This window comes from Dermacentor andersoni, chromosome 3, assembly GCF_023375885.2.
Source record: "Dermacentor andersoni chromosome 3, qqDerAnde1_hic_scaffold, whole genome shotgun sequence".
NCBI classification, from domain to species: Eukaryota; Metazoa; Arthropoda; class Arachnida; order Ixodida; family Ixodidae; genus Dermacentor; species Dermacentor andersoni.
The window spans coordinates 52,787,403-52,800,638 of record NC_092816.1 but is presented as its reverse complement, the minus strand read 5'-3'; the positions used below and the strand labels follow the sequence as shown (position 1 = coordinate 52,800,638).

At 42.6% G+C, this 13,236-nt stretch overlaps 2 protein-coding genes across 4 annotated transcripts in view; one reads left to right on the top strand and one right to left on the bottom strand.

The window, feature by feature from the left end:
* Vps15 (vacuolar protein sorting 15) overlaps nucleotides 1-6,441 on the top strand; it is a 34,811-nt gene extending 28,370 nt beyond the window's left edge. Inside the window, exons 30-35 of the mRNA XM_050195898.3 lie at nucleotides 883-980; nucleotides 1,062-1,166; nucleotides 1,942-2,067; nucleotides 2,838-2,995; nucleotides 3,515-3,699; nucleotides 4,953-6,441. Of these exons, the coding sequence (XP_050051855.1) occupies nucleotides 883-980; nucleotides 1,062-1,166; nucleotides 1,942-2,067; nucleotides 2,838-2,995; nucleotides 3,515-3,699; nucleotides 4,953-5,163 (883 nt within the window). The 3' untranslated portion in view covers nucleotides 5,164-6,441. The remainder of the gene's footprint in view (nucleotides 1-882; nucleotides 981-1,061; nucleotides 1,167-1,941; nucleotides 2,068-2,837; nucleotides 2,996-3,514; nucleotides 3,700-4,952) is intronic.
* CenB1A (Centaurin beta 1A) overlaps nucleotides 6,271-13,236 on the bottom strand; it is a 27,076-nt gene continuing 20,110 nt past the window's right edge. Inside the window, exons 22-23 of one of the 3 annotated variants that reach the window (XM_050195917.2) lie at nucleotides 11,900-12,064; nucleotides 10,061-10,149 (exon numbers count right to left, since the gene is read on the bottom strand). In XM_050195917.2, the coding sequence (XP_050051874.1) occupies nucleotides 11,901-12,064 (164 nt within the window). In that variant the 3' untranslated portion in view covers nucleotides 10,061-10,149; nucleotide 11,900. Of the gene's footprint in view, nucleotides 10,150-11,780; nucleotides 12,065-13,236 lie in introns of those variants that run through there. The other 2 variants (XM_050195926.2, XM_050195910.2) reach the window with 2 other exon arrangements.

Genomic DNA, 13,236 nt, shown 5'->3' with positions numbered 1-13,236 from the left:
GTACGAATAGAGCGGTTGAGTGGTTCCACATGATACCAGTTTCCCGCACGTACGTCACTGTAGGGGCCACTCTTATTGGTCTCCTGCGCTCGTGGTGAGCCACAAAAAATTGGCCCTGAACCAATCCCTCCTGCGGCGCGCGTTTTGCCGCTAGTGTGGCTGGGGCATTACGGCCAGACGCAGAAACGGCGACCTTGCCATTTGAGAAAGGATGAAATTTCCGCCACTGCTTTTTTTCTCTCTCTCCTTCTTCTCCCCCCCCTTTTTCTTTCCGCGCAGCGTTGAGGGGTCTCTCCTAAGCCTTTCCTCTATGGCGGGGTCAGGGCAATGCTGGTCGGAGGTGCCGCCGCGTAATTTGGCATGCTGCTGAGAGCATTGTTGGAGCGTGGTATGTTCGAATTAACTGTGGCAAATGCTTGTGCATTCGAATTACTGGGCGTTTTCGCCCATTGCAATACACATAACTTCGACGGGACCGTGGCAAGAAGTTCGAATTAAACGAGTTCGAATTAATGAGATTCGACTGTATTGCAGTAACCAAGTGTATTTTACTTTGCTGCGGGTGTAAATTTTCAGCAGGAATGATCATGTTCCTGCAGAAAATTTACACCAGCAGTGAAGTAAAATTCATTTGGTTACTGCAATATTAACTCTGTGTTGTCTGATTGAGCTCTGTACCACCACATGACCGCACCGTGCAGGCTGTTCATGTTGGCGCCTCTGCTCATCCGATAAAACGACCAGTCCGCTAGCATTTACCAGAATACTGGACAAGTTAAAGCTCTCTGATACTTCAAGGAACGTGAGAGAAATGAGTGTCCTCGCAAGTGGAGGGTAATTTGAATTGTTGGGCAACCCAGCATCAATGTGTCTATATTGCAGAGTGGAGGTCAACAGCAATAAAACAAGCCCACTGAAGACCCGCTCTTTAGACCCACATGAGGATGGCTGTGTTGTGGACCTTCAGCATTTTGACACAGGTCTGTGAATTTCACAAAAAGGGAGTGTTTGTCATTGATGGAACTGGACTGTAACAGGTTCGATTGTCCGATTTCTTGCAGGATTGCAATCCGTACTTGTCTACGCCACTGTGTATGGCTCGATCATAGGTTGGGATCTGCGGTCACCTAGCACTGCATGGTGCTTTGAGAACAACCCCAGGCACGGTATGTAGGCTTGCGTATTTATCTGCTTCGTCCTTATCCCCTGCACTGGTATGTGCAAATGAAAAAGAAACTGTTAGCTCTGAGTACATAATCTCCTGTCACCAGAAGCGTATCTTCTCTCTGTTGAATCAATGGTACGGCTCCTTCATATCTTGAATGGGCTGCCATTAGAGTGATGCAGAGTTTCCCAGATTTTGCTACGAGCAGACTTTAATCATAACAATATTTCTTCTGTTACTACCGCGCAGGCACATTAACTTCAGTTATGGTCTACCACTGTTATGATCAGTTACAAGAAAAGCCAAACCACATTTATGTATGCAGTAAGCGTAGTTAATGGAATAAATGTGGTTAAATGTTTGATACCGTGTGTCCCAGCTAATGTTAGACAAACTGTTTAAAAAGAATGATAAGACACAGTGGAAGGTACCATCATAAAACCTGTGGTGCTAGGTCATCAGAGGTTTGACTATAGAGCACTGTCAGTCTTGTAATCGTATCTTGGAACATATTTTTTTAATATTCAATTTTTTTCTTTAAACAGCTTGGTTAAAGTTAGCCACAACACTATAATTGCATACAGGTAGGATAGGCTGCAACTGAGATTCAGCTAAGCTACAGTTAGCGGGCTTATGTAACCATGGTATTTAGGGTGAATGTATGTGTCTGTGGGTCAGCCATGAGAGGGCCATCAGAGTTGGAACCATTCCAAGCAGGTGATGAGAAAATAATGACCACCATTTTTCCTTCCCCCCCCCCCCCCCCACCCCCATAGGTGTGATTACGTCATTCTGCATTGACCCTCAGCACAACTGGCTTGTGTGTGGCACCTCCGAGGGAAAGCTCATTTGCTGGGACATGAGATTCCAGCTGCCAAGCACCACTGTCAGCCACCCTGCCGGCAAGTTTCAATTCTATTGCACCAGATGACCGTTTTGAAAGAAGTGTGAGAAAAGGGCTAGTTTTGTTCTTATAATAAAGAACTGCCATGATAGCATCGCGGAATTACACTGTTTCGGGCCATTCTGCAAATAACAAAGTAGATGTGCAGGCATGTTTTGCAAAGCATAGCGCAGTAAATTTTAAAAAATTTTCAGAAAACTTTGAATCAAAAAATAATAGCAATGTTTGTTAAATGTTGAAACAAACATATTTCATGCCATGGCAGCAGTGTCTGTTCTTGCTTCGGAGTTAATTATGTAAAAGCAAATTGAATGTTGTTCCATCACTCACTGGAGTTTAACCTTTCCTTTTAAGGGCAGCAAATTAATTGAATTTGTGGTTGCAAAATTACACCACTTTTGCACTTCAGATGTACTTGAATCAGGAATGCATAAGCTGAAGCTTTCTTCTAAGAGTACTTTAAGTACCGCACTTCATCAGTTCAAGAACTTGCACAAGCACTTTAAGAACATCTGCACCGCCTCTTTCAAATTATTTATGTCGTAAAAGCTTTGGCACGCATCTGTTAGAGTGCCTCAATTGCACAAGCACTTTAAAGACGTTTGCACCATCTCTTTCAAATTGCTTGTTATAAAAGCCTTAGCATGCTTATAAAATCCTTAGGCAAGCCTTTTCCTGCTGTCTTTTGATGTGTGTTTGTGCTTGTCTGTGTGTGTGCAGTTTATTTTGTTCCATTACATCGAACAAATGTCCGTGGAACATTCGCAGGTGTTCGTGTCCGTCGAGTGAGCATTGACCCACTGCACCAGTCTTGTGTTTGGGCTGCCGTCGAGGGAAACAACGAAGTGTCGCTCTGGGATCTGGAGACGCAAGCTCGGTTGCGCACGCTCTGGGCAAGCACCTCTCCACCCCTCAGCGAAAAACAGGTGTGTTCAAGAGAAAATAGACAAAAAACATGAAGGCTGTTTTGAAGATGTGGACCTGTTGTGGTGATTTAGTGGCACTGGCTTATACAGTTCTGCTGCTGATCAGGAGGTCGCTAAGTATACTTCCGGCCATGGCCACCGCATTCCAATGGCTGCGGTATGTGACGCCTATGTGCTTAGATTTACTTGCACATTAAAGATTCGAGGTGTTCAAAACTAACCTGGAGCCGTCCGTCACACCTCTCAGTCTGCAAGTTGCTGCGGGACATTTAAACCCTGTAAATTAAGTTTACAAATCTATACCTGTGATGCGAGCACCATTTAGTTGAAATGAAGTGTGCTCAGCACAGGGCTAGAAATTTCAATTCGAATGTTCGCTCAAGCCTTTGCTCTGTCCGTGTCTCGGCAGCGAAATGCCACAGCCACGGAGCCAGTGTGGTGTGTGTGTAATTGTATCATGTTATGCAGCGATATCGAGCATGGCAGTCGGGCATCACGCGCTCATCTTTTATCGTCCAGGCATCTTCGTCTGCATCTGTGCACTCGGTGTACAGCATGTACATCAGCCCCTTGGAATGCGGGCCGTTTATGCTCACGGCCGGCTCCGACATGCGCATCCGCCTCTGGGACATCAACAACCCACTGGCGTCGCACGTCGTGGCTGGTTCGGCCACAGACACCCTGACGCCATCTTTCAGCTACAAGTATGTCCGAAACTTTCTTACTGCTGTTGGACCCCTTTGCGTCGTTTCTCGCGTTCCTGATTAATTGCACGAAGTTGTGCGCTCTCGATTTTTGAGATTACGTGCCTCCTGTTTATCGAAGCTTGGCTTCCCCACACTGCTTTGATGTCTGGTGGCTAGGCCTGTCAGATAACATAATGAAGTGCAAAATTGGGGAGTTATATTCCACCCGAATAAAACGACATGCTTTCTCAAAAGGCAAGCAATTCTGGAAGAGGAAAGAAAGAAAAAGAGACACATTACTATTTTTGTTGAAGTGCCGTATACTTGTATCGCTGCGTCTCTGTTGCAGTGTGCTAGTTGAAATACAATGCATAACATTTAAAGTGAGATTTTTCTGTGTAATGGCACTGTACTCGAGGGTTGCATCTCGTAACTACAACTTTCAGTGCATTGTGGTGCCCCAATTGCAATACGTGGCTTATGTGTACTGATACATACATCCCTTCAAGAACTAAGCAGTGTAGAAATAACGTATTCGGAAAGTGCAGTCACCTGCCAATTGGTTTGCCACATCTGCTTCCACTAATTTACAAACTCTCGGCCACATATCTTCCAAAATTAGTATTAAAGCCAATTGACTATAGTCTGTAACCAGCATGTTGAGCCTATTTAAGATCAATGCAAGACGGAGGCCTCTCCAAGCAATCCCCCTTACCCTGTGTTTCAGCAGAATCAGTCCTATGCCTGCAAATTGCCTAATCTCACCACTCCATCTAACTTTCTGCCAGGCCAAACGTCAGTTCTGCTTCCTTTGGCACCTAACCTGTTAAATGAACCACCAGTTGCCAGCTTTGTGCACTAATGACCTGCTCAACTCTTAATAACAAGTACCTCTGTTTTCCAGTTAATGTGCATGCCATCTTCCGGTCTCTTAAAGTTATGCCTGTCATTTTTCATTGAGCTGCACGCTGATGTCTATCGGAGCTGTTCTGTTTGCATCGTGGTGTGCACAGCAGGCTGCTGTAGAAATAACGATACAAGACGTGTGAAGGTGCTGGACCCTCTCCCGTCCCCGCACTGCTCAAGCCACTCGACACTTGGCTTCCCCATGTGACACACACACCCAATGGTTGGAATTTGGTGTCACAGTTACGTAGCTGCAGACGAAAGATGGCGCGAGTGTTTCGATGTGGGCGCCACCTGACGAAGTGGATAGCTCATGCGCCCCAAGGGAGATTTGCTGACAGAATGTGTCAAATCTGGCTTCCCAGGTCGAGTCTCATAGATGGGACAAAGGTGATACAGGAGGTGTACAGCAGCCGTCCGAGAAAGGATCAACCCAGCTCGGAGCAACCGAAGCGCTACCCTGAACAGCCACCGACTGGCCACAACGACTGCATCAGTGACATTGGCATTGTACAGACCAGCCAAACCTTTATAGTATCGACATCCAAGAACGGTGTTGTCAAAGTCTGGAAGTAACTGCTTCGTGGCACATTAGGCAATGGAAGGACTTTCCCTCTGTGCTTGTGTGTGTGCATGTGTGAAACTTGAGTGCGAATGGATAAGCTGCTGTTATGGCACACAGGATGTTCCACCTGCTCGCTTGTGTTGTAGTACGTTGTTCCGATGCATTTTTGTTTAAGTTATTCACTGTTTGTTGCAGAAGCATGCGTGTGCACTGAAGACTGTGTTTGCAGAAAGTTAAGCACGTACTGATATGGGTTTCAGTTTTAGAGAAGTCATGTGCCTGAGGCAGTGTGTGTTGGAAAGACATAATACCTGTGTCATGTGGGAAAATTCAATGGCGTTAAGTGCCTAATGACTTAAATGCAAATGTCATTTGTGTGCTGCTACGTTGGTGAATATTTTTTATGAAAGCGTGTGTCATTGGCAGTGTACTGAATTAAGACATCTTTGCACATCACCAAACATATGCTGAGCAAATTGCTCAAATGACTGAAAACAAATGTGTAGCAGTATCATTGTAGCTATTTGTAGGTATGGTTCTAGACACTCATAGAACACTTTTGACAAAGCAAGCTCTGCTTGAAGCATGCAAGTGATGTACATTTAACTAAAGCAGAGCGTTGCATTTTGAAAGTCGTGATTGTAAACTTTGTCACATTGTTTAACAACATTTAAATGTGCACAGCAGCACTAATTGAGCAACATCCAAACCTAGACATTTAATGCCATTATCGTTGCCTGTACGACACACAAACGTAAGAAATGAAAAACTTGCTGTGTACGTTTACGGTTCTGCAAGTTAGTACCACAATAGTATTCCACAAATCACGTTTCTTGTACAGATAGACCTTCATTTCTAGTTTCAAACCTGAAATATTGTATATATTATACTTTAAACTGCCTTGAAACAGAGCATTGATATAATTGAGAGTATTCTAGCCCCAAAAAAAAGTTATTTAATGCATGAAAGGTTCCTCTGTATGCATCAATCTGCCTATGATGTCTTCCTTGCTTTGCCTTCTGTACTTGCCCTTCAAATGAAGCCACGCTATTACAGCCATATTGCAAATTGTGTATTGAAGGGAAAAAAAAAGAACAAGCAAAGTGACCTACACGGAATCATGTCATTTAAAATGCCTTTATTGTACTTCGGCTTCCCCAAACACTTCTTTTTTTAAACACTTACTTTCTCAGTAGCACTAATGACATCATCATGCACATGGTGCTTTCTATACGGTCTCCATGTAATCATATAAACTTGTGACATTAAAAGAAACATTTGTTCCCACATTTTTTTTTAAAATGTTATCACAGCAATGTCTTTGCCACTGTGGACAAATTCTTTGGCTGTGCTCGGTCACACGGAGCCTTTGAGATCCTGGATCATCATACTTTTTCTTTTTCCCCCAACATTAATTCTCCTGACTGTGGCTGCCGACCCTTGTCCCGAAATTCCCACTCCGACAAATTAGTAAGTAGACTCTTGTTAATACAAGTTCATAGGGCCCATGAATTTTCGTATTAATTATCAGACCGTAACTAAAATGTGTCCCAAAACAGAAATATTGCTTACCATGTGAGCAGCTGAACGCACACCCAGTCATGTCCAAAGACATGTCTGACAGGACTGGTGCCTGTTAACATATAAGGCTGCTTGAATATCAAACGTTGGCATGTGTTGACTATTCATGAGCGTTTCCTAGGAGACATTACTCTGTCCTTAAAGGCCAGAAATGTTTGAATAAGCCAAAATCCTTGTTCAACTTTGATAAATTAAGGGTTTCTATTTGTGTATAATAGAGCGGGCCAACCAAAAATTGTAAGTAGTAGTTCTTTTTTCAACAAACCAAATGGTGAAACTATTACCCAAGTTTGTATTATCGAGAGTCTACTTTAGTTAATGTAGCAAGCATATCTGGACTTGCTTAAAAAGAAAGTAAGAAGTCACATCCCATGCCGGCGAGCTGATTTAGAGATTTGTGGTAGACTGCTGCTGTCAGTATTCCTTCCCATAAGCCACGGTCACATTATGCAAGTTCATGACATCTTTACTGACACTGCAGGAATTGTTTGGGAATGTCTCTAACCGCAGGAGCACCCTTTAAGCAAAAGAGCAGCATTTTGTATTTCCAGCACGTCGTCATGTTACACAAACTAAAGTAATCGCTCACATTAAACAAAAAACCAAACAACTGGTAAATGACAAGTCATCGTCGCGAGGTGGTGACCACGGCACACATTGTATGCAATGCTGTAACCCTTTTAACCCTTTGACTTGTCCCACTTGTCTAGGCCACAGGTTCTATGGCCTAGCTTGTTGGAAAAGAACTACACTGAGCAAATTTACTACAAGACTCCCTAGTTATACGCATTTTGATGCCTCGCACTCATCTAATGATGTGATCAGGCATGTGATCATGTGAGCACACAATCACAATCGACTCTTATTAATTCGATCTCCTAGAAACAATGGTGTATGTGTGAATTCCGTTAATATATTCTAGTTTAAAACATCATTATGTGTTATCAGGGAAATTATGTACATTCTCAGTCATGTAGAAATAGAGAATCGGTAGTTGCATTTGTGAGTTAGAGGCAGCGTTTCACAGCATTGCCTGTAAACATGCACATCCCAAATGTAAAACGTTTTTGACTACTCGTGGTTTGTGAATGTCCTCTCACAGATGATCTTAGCTATCTTATTTATATAGAAAGCTTGAACTGAAGGCCTTGTTTGAATTATGTGGATTCAAGATTGCAATGATGACAAACCACACCAGATAAAACTAGAAAGTTCGTTTGAATTAACCTAAAGTTAAATATATGATCATAAATCAAGTGCAATGCAAAAGCTGTGCTCATGTTGAGGGAAAGTCACCTTTCTTCTATGTAAGACATAAACAGCACATATTTTCAAATTAGGATATGTTGCAAAATAAAACAAGCTTAAGGAGTTTCGTAAATTTTAAATTATTCTCAAAAGAATATGGAAGTGAAAGGGTTAAAAGGATTTTAAGACTTTGACACAGCTTGTATTATGGTTACATGCTCTTATAACATGTTTTACACCACCGTCATTATAAAAACATTGGCAATACATCCTCAAAAAACAGTACAACCACAATCTTTCTCAGACACTTCTCACAAAGTACTATACGCCTTTATGCATCTGTATACAAACTGCTATACCTTAATGATAGCTGTATGAAGTAATAATTAGGAGTATAACTGGTTCCACAGTGATCACAAACTTTAAATATCTACATGGAACAACGATCTACAAACAGGCAAGAAAACATTCGGCAACCATAAGGATACAGAGTTTTTGATACCTATAAAAACGCGTTCGCAGTGGCACCTACTTCTAAAGCTAAAGCTTGCAATGCCAACTGCGTTTCACACATATGCAAACCTTCGGCTCTGATGAATACTAGAACGTCTCTTCGGTCCTCTGGCACCTATTTCTAAGCCAAAGCTTGCAATTCCAACTGCACTGCGCAAACACGATTCCTTGGCCTCGGCCAAATAAGAAAACATCTATTCTGTCCACAATCTCAAATAGCAAGTCTTTAAGCACGCACATCAAACTTTTGAAGCTAGTGGCATTAATTAGCTGAGCAATTAGCGATTGTAGTTATAAAGCTGACACCTCGTGCAAACAATGCAAGTGTTACTTGACCTCTGTTCTAAACAAAGGGGTCTGTTCACTTTTTTTAAGAAAAAGAAAAAGAAAGACATTTTCTCTAGTGCAGTTTAAATGCACACCCTAGGAACATGCCTCTGAAAGACTTGCAACAATTATCTTGACTATCATGTTAATAATACCAATAATAATAAAAATAAAGGTCAACTGACACAGTGCAGGCCTGATGCTCTTAAGCCTTTAAAAAAAAAAAAGAGAAGGCAAAGGAAACACATTTGTGTAAAAGAAACTGCATAAGCATAGGCAAGGAAACAATGCTCGTAAATACAACTCCGGACAATGCACACAGCTAGTACACTACACACACAACCTGTGTGTGCTGCTCCAACAAAGCCTGTCATTTGGCTTTACACCACGGACAAAGTAAAACAAATGCGAATGCTATCAAACACGAAACATTACACAAGCTGTTTGGTGGCAGTAAAGCATTTTGTGCCCAGTATTTTCACTGAAAAAGCATGCAGATAACACTTCATTCACTAGCCAAACATGGAAACGCATTGGGCAATCTCCCAACTTACAAGTTGCCCGGCATCAGTTTTCAACAGTGGCATGCTCAACAAACACACAAAAACTGCATGGTCCAACACGACCATTGTGTCTCGTAAATAAGTGGGAACATAGCCTGGGGCTAACAGCTGTTTATACATAGATCAATTGGCAAATCGGTCGTCCTAATGAACGCGTCTGTGTATCGATTCAAAAGTAGCACTGTTGCAGCAACTCAAAAAGTAACGATAATAAAGAAACCGTTGCTAACAGAAGCAGCAGCACTGGGATAAGGTTAACCTATAGCATTGCAAGCCAATTCATTTACACTTGATACCAACTTGGGCAGGGCTCACAGGACTGTCCAGTCTAGAGGACAGATAACAATAGGAGAAAAATCAAACAAAAGAAATTGCTATATATGTACCAGCTTAGGCCATGATTTGCTGGAGCATTAAAGTTCTGCCGCGCAAAACTTGGCCTCGTAGTCTTCGCCACTACTGACAAGCATCACATACAAGTTAGAAAAAGAAATAATTTAGAAAAACGCATGCTAGTCAGTTAGGCTTCACATATTTTGAGCAGTTTGACAAAACGTTTTGACGGGCTGCGATAACAGACGGTAAATATCAGTCTTTTCCTTTTAGTAAACAACAACAATAAAAAGAAAAGTTGCACCTAAACAACAACAAATATGGGTGCGTTTCCTCACTCCGCGTGCTTGCTTGGCTGGCGCCGCAGCTTCTCCGGATTGTTGGAGGCCATGTGTGAGAAGTCTCGGACAACGTCGATGAAGGTGTCGTCACCTGCGAGGCAGACGTTGCAAGAATCCTGTGACGAAAGCATGGCTAAGCAGCTATGCAGGCAAGGATAATTGTGTGCATAGTACAGTTGTGAATAATGATAAGCTCACTTAGATGAACTTGGCAAATTGAGTGTGCTAAACAACTGCTCTCTGATCTTGAAGCATACAGTTCTAAGAATGCATATGACTAGCCACTTGTTTAGTATATTATAAAATTAAGTTGAGATATCTGCCTTAATGCACAGGCACCATTGCATAATAGCTACAACTCTTGCCAAGAAAAACGACGCTGCTGTTAATATTTCATGTGTTCTTGTGCGAGTTATAAAATTTTTGCCGTATTTCACTAATTTTTGTGAACTGCTCAAAGTTCGAAGTCAGTCAAAAATGGGAAGAGAGAGGTCAGCCCAACAAAATTAGAAGAAGGAATGACATATGGTACAGCTTAAACCTAAGACCTTCATTAGCAGTGGCAATTCAGAAGTGAACTATACTGTTTTGACCACTGAGCCTCAATGAGGCAGTTAAGAATCCTCGAGAAGTACGGAGGCTACCTGCCATAACGTAGATGATGTACTACAAGCTATGACTTTTGAAATGCAAAGAATTCAACTTGCAAGCACAACAATAATGAACGCCTGTAAGTGCAGTCTTTGGGTAACGAGCTGTCGTGTGACTAAAGACTGCTGGAATGATTGGACTTTACCATGCTGTGCCCACACCTTTGGTGAAAGGTTGTTTCCATATAGGCAAATACAGGAATTGGCGCACACTAACATGGATGCAATATATAGGAAATCATATTAGCACAAATATAATGAGACTTTTATTTTTGTTGCTATTCCCAGCCTCGGAAAGCATATCGCACTTTATTCGAAATAATCACTCAAACAGAGTGCAAGATATCTCTTCCCAACGCACCTGGCACCTGGTCCCCAAAAATTCTCGTTTAAAAAGTGCAGCAAGCTCATCCACTAGACCGTGCCATGTGGAAGAGCCAACCTCTCGATGGTAGGGGGTGATGCCACATAGGGGACCAATTAGAATAAGAAAGCTTATTTTGAGACTTTAGGACCAATGCCTCCATCCATTCCAGCAATGTACGCTCAAGCTGCCTCACCGCCCAAAAGTATCTGCCTGAAGTGCACGGCGCCGAGCATCATAATCCCGTTAGAACGTTTTACCATGACACAATGAGTGATCAGTTATCACAATGCATGCCTGCAGCAGGCTCTGGCACATGTGCAGTTGGTCCTATGCTGGGGCACACATAGGCTGCGAATCACCTGTCATCACACCATGCTGAAAGGAACTATTGTAAGTCCACGGATACAGCTACATTATGCATCGTTATCCATGTGTTCACATTATAATTAAAGATTAAACATTTTTTATGAGTCATCATTCACGGTCGCGTTATGCTCGTGCAGGTACGGTATGTGTTCCTCGTATGAACAAGGCTAACAACAGCTTGAGTGTCTTTTTTCGCTTGTTGACAGAATTTGCAATAAACCTTTTTTTCTATACTGTGAAAAAAAAAAAAAAAGGAAGCAGCTGGTTTAAGGCACTCGGTAGGAGAAAATTAATGAGTCCCAGTGCTCCAGCAATCAAATTCACGGTAAACACACCATGCTCAGAAGGAAACTGATGTCATTTTATTACAGACTGGCTGCACAATCAATTGGCGAGCAGTGCCCGATCTCCAAAGCAGACATGAAGGCTTAAAAATTTCGGTGCATGTGTCACATTACTTCAATATTGTCCATCGCTCATCCTGTGCTGCGACTTAAGCCGAGGTCCCATAGCCTTTTCGAGCGACGGGTGCAAGCTAGAGAGGCAAGTAGTGACAAGGCGCTTCCCCTTCCGACTTTTTCCACGGCGACCCAACGGAGCTGATGCGTGTCCGACGGCTGCTGCTGCAATGGAGATGGCAACAACGCACAACTTCAGGAGGGAGGATGCGGAGGAGAACTGCCAACTGGGGCTGGCCTTGAGATGATGGGGGAGGTTAGGATGACAAGGCTGAGCGGAGGAAAGGCCAGGTGAGAGAGATGTGAAGGCAGGGCTGCCGCCAAGCCCAAAATGCCGAGTGTGAAACCTGAGCCGTTGACTGTACGAGGGCTGGGTTACTATTGTCAAGGCACTGATGAGGTCGAGAGACAGGAAATGTATGAAGCCAAGCGTATACTTGCGTCAAGCGCACTAGCGTTTTCAGTAAGCTGTCGCAAACTTCTACGCATTTCCAAAAAGACTCAAGTATCAGGCTGGCCATGCTTGGAAATATTGATGTAGTGAGTAAGTAAATGGTAAAAGTTCCAGTGAAGTGCAACGATTAATATTTGAACACGTGCAGGACTGCATTGAATAATATGTGAAGTAAGCCGATAATTGTAACTGTTCTGAGCAGAAAGGTAGTGCTGAAGCTTCGTGCGAGTTTTAGGAAGAACCTTGTAGTCACTATACGTTCAGAAGATTAAAATTACTTTTTCTTTTCCTGTGAGGCACTTATATTCAATATTTCTGTTAATTCCTGTAGGTCTCACAAAACACTGTCTTCACTACACTTTAGTCTAAGAGAAACCTGGACTGATGGAAAAAAGCACTTTAGTGTACATGTAAATCCCGCAGAGGGAGATACAGCAGATGAAAGAAAAAAAAAGAAAAAATTCGCCAACATACACACTACATGAAGAGAATGAGACAGGTAACGCTTTTCTTAAAAGTGCCTGAAGACCACTGAATGTGCCGGACAACAGTAGAAACCAGTATTTTAACCTGTCACTTCAAAGAGTTATGAGACCCCGACTTTGATTCTAGGATGAGTCAATGACAAGGTTGTCATTATTAGGCAGGCGGGTAAATAAGTCGGCCATGATGACATGAGTCGGATGAAGATGCATTCAAAAACACAGAACAAGTAATAGCAAACAAAATAAGTGCACGTTGGATGCTGACATCGCATAAAGAAAAAAAAAGAGAAGCAAAGTCATTAGCACAGCGCTTGCAACTACAGGCTGTTCTTTAAAAACCCATAGTTCGGGTTCTTTTATGTCCTGACATAGAGGTCTGCAAAACAGCAGCATGTAAC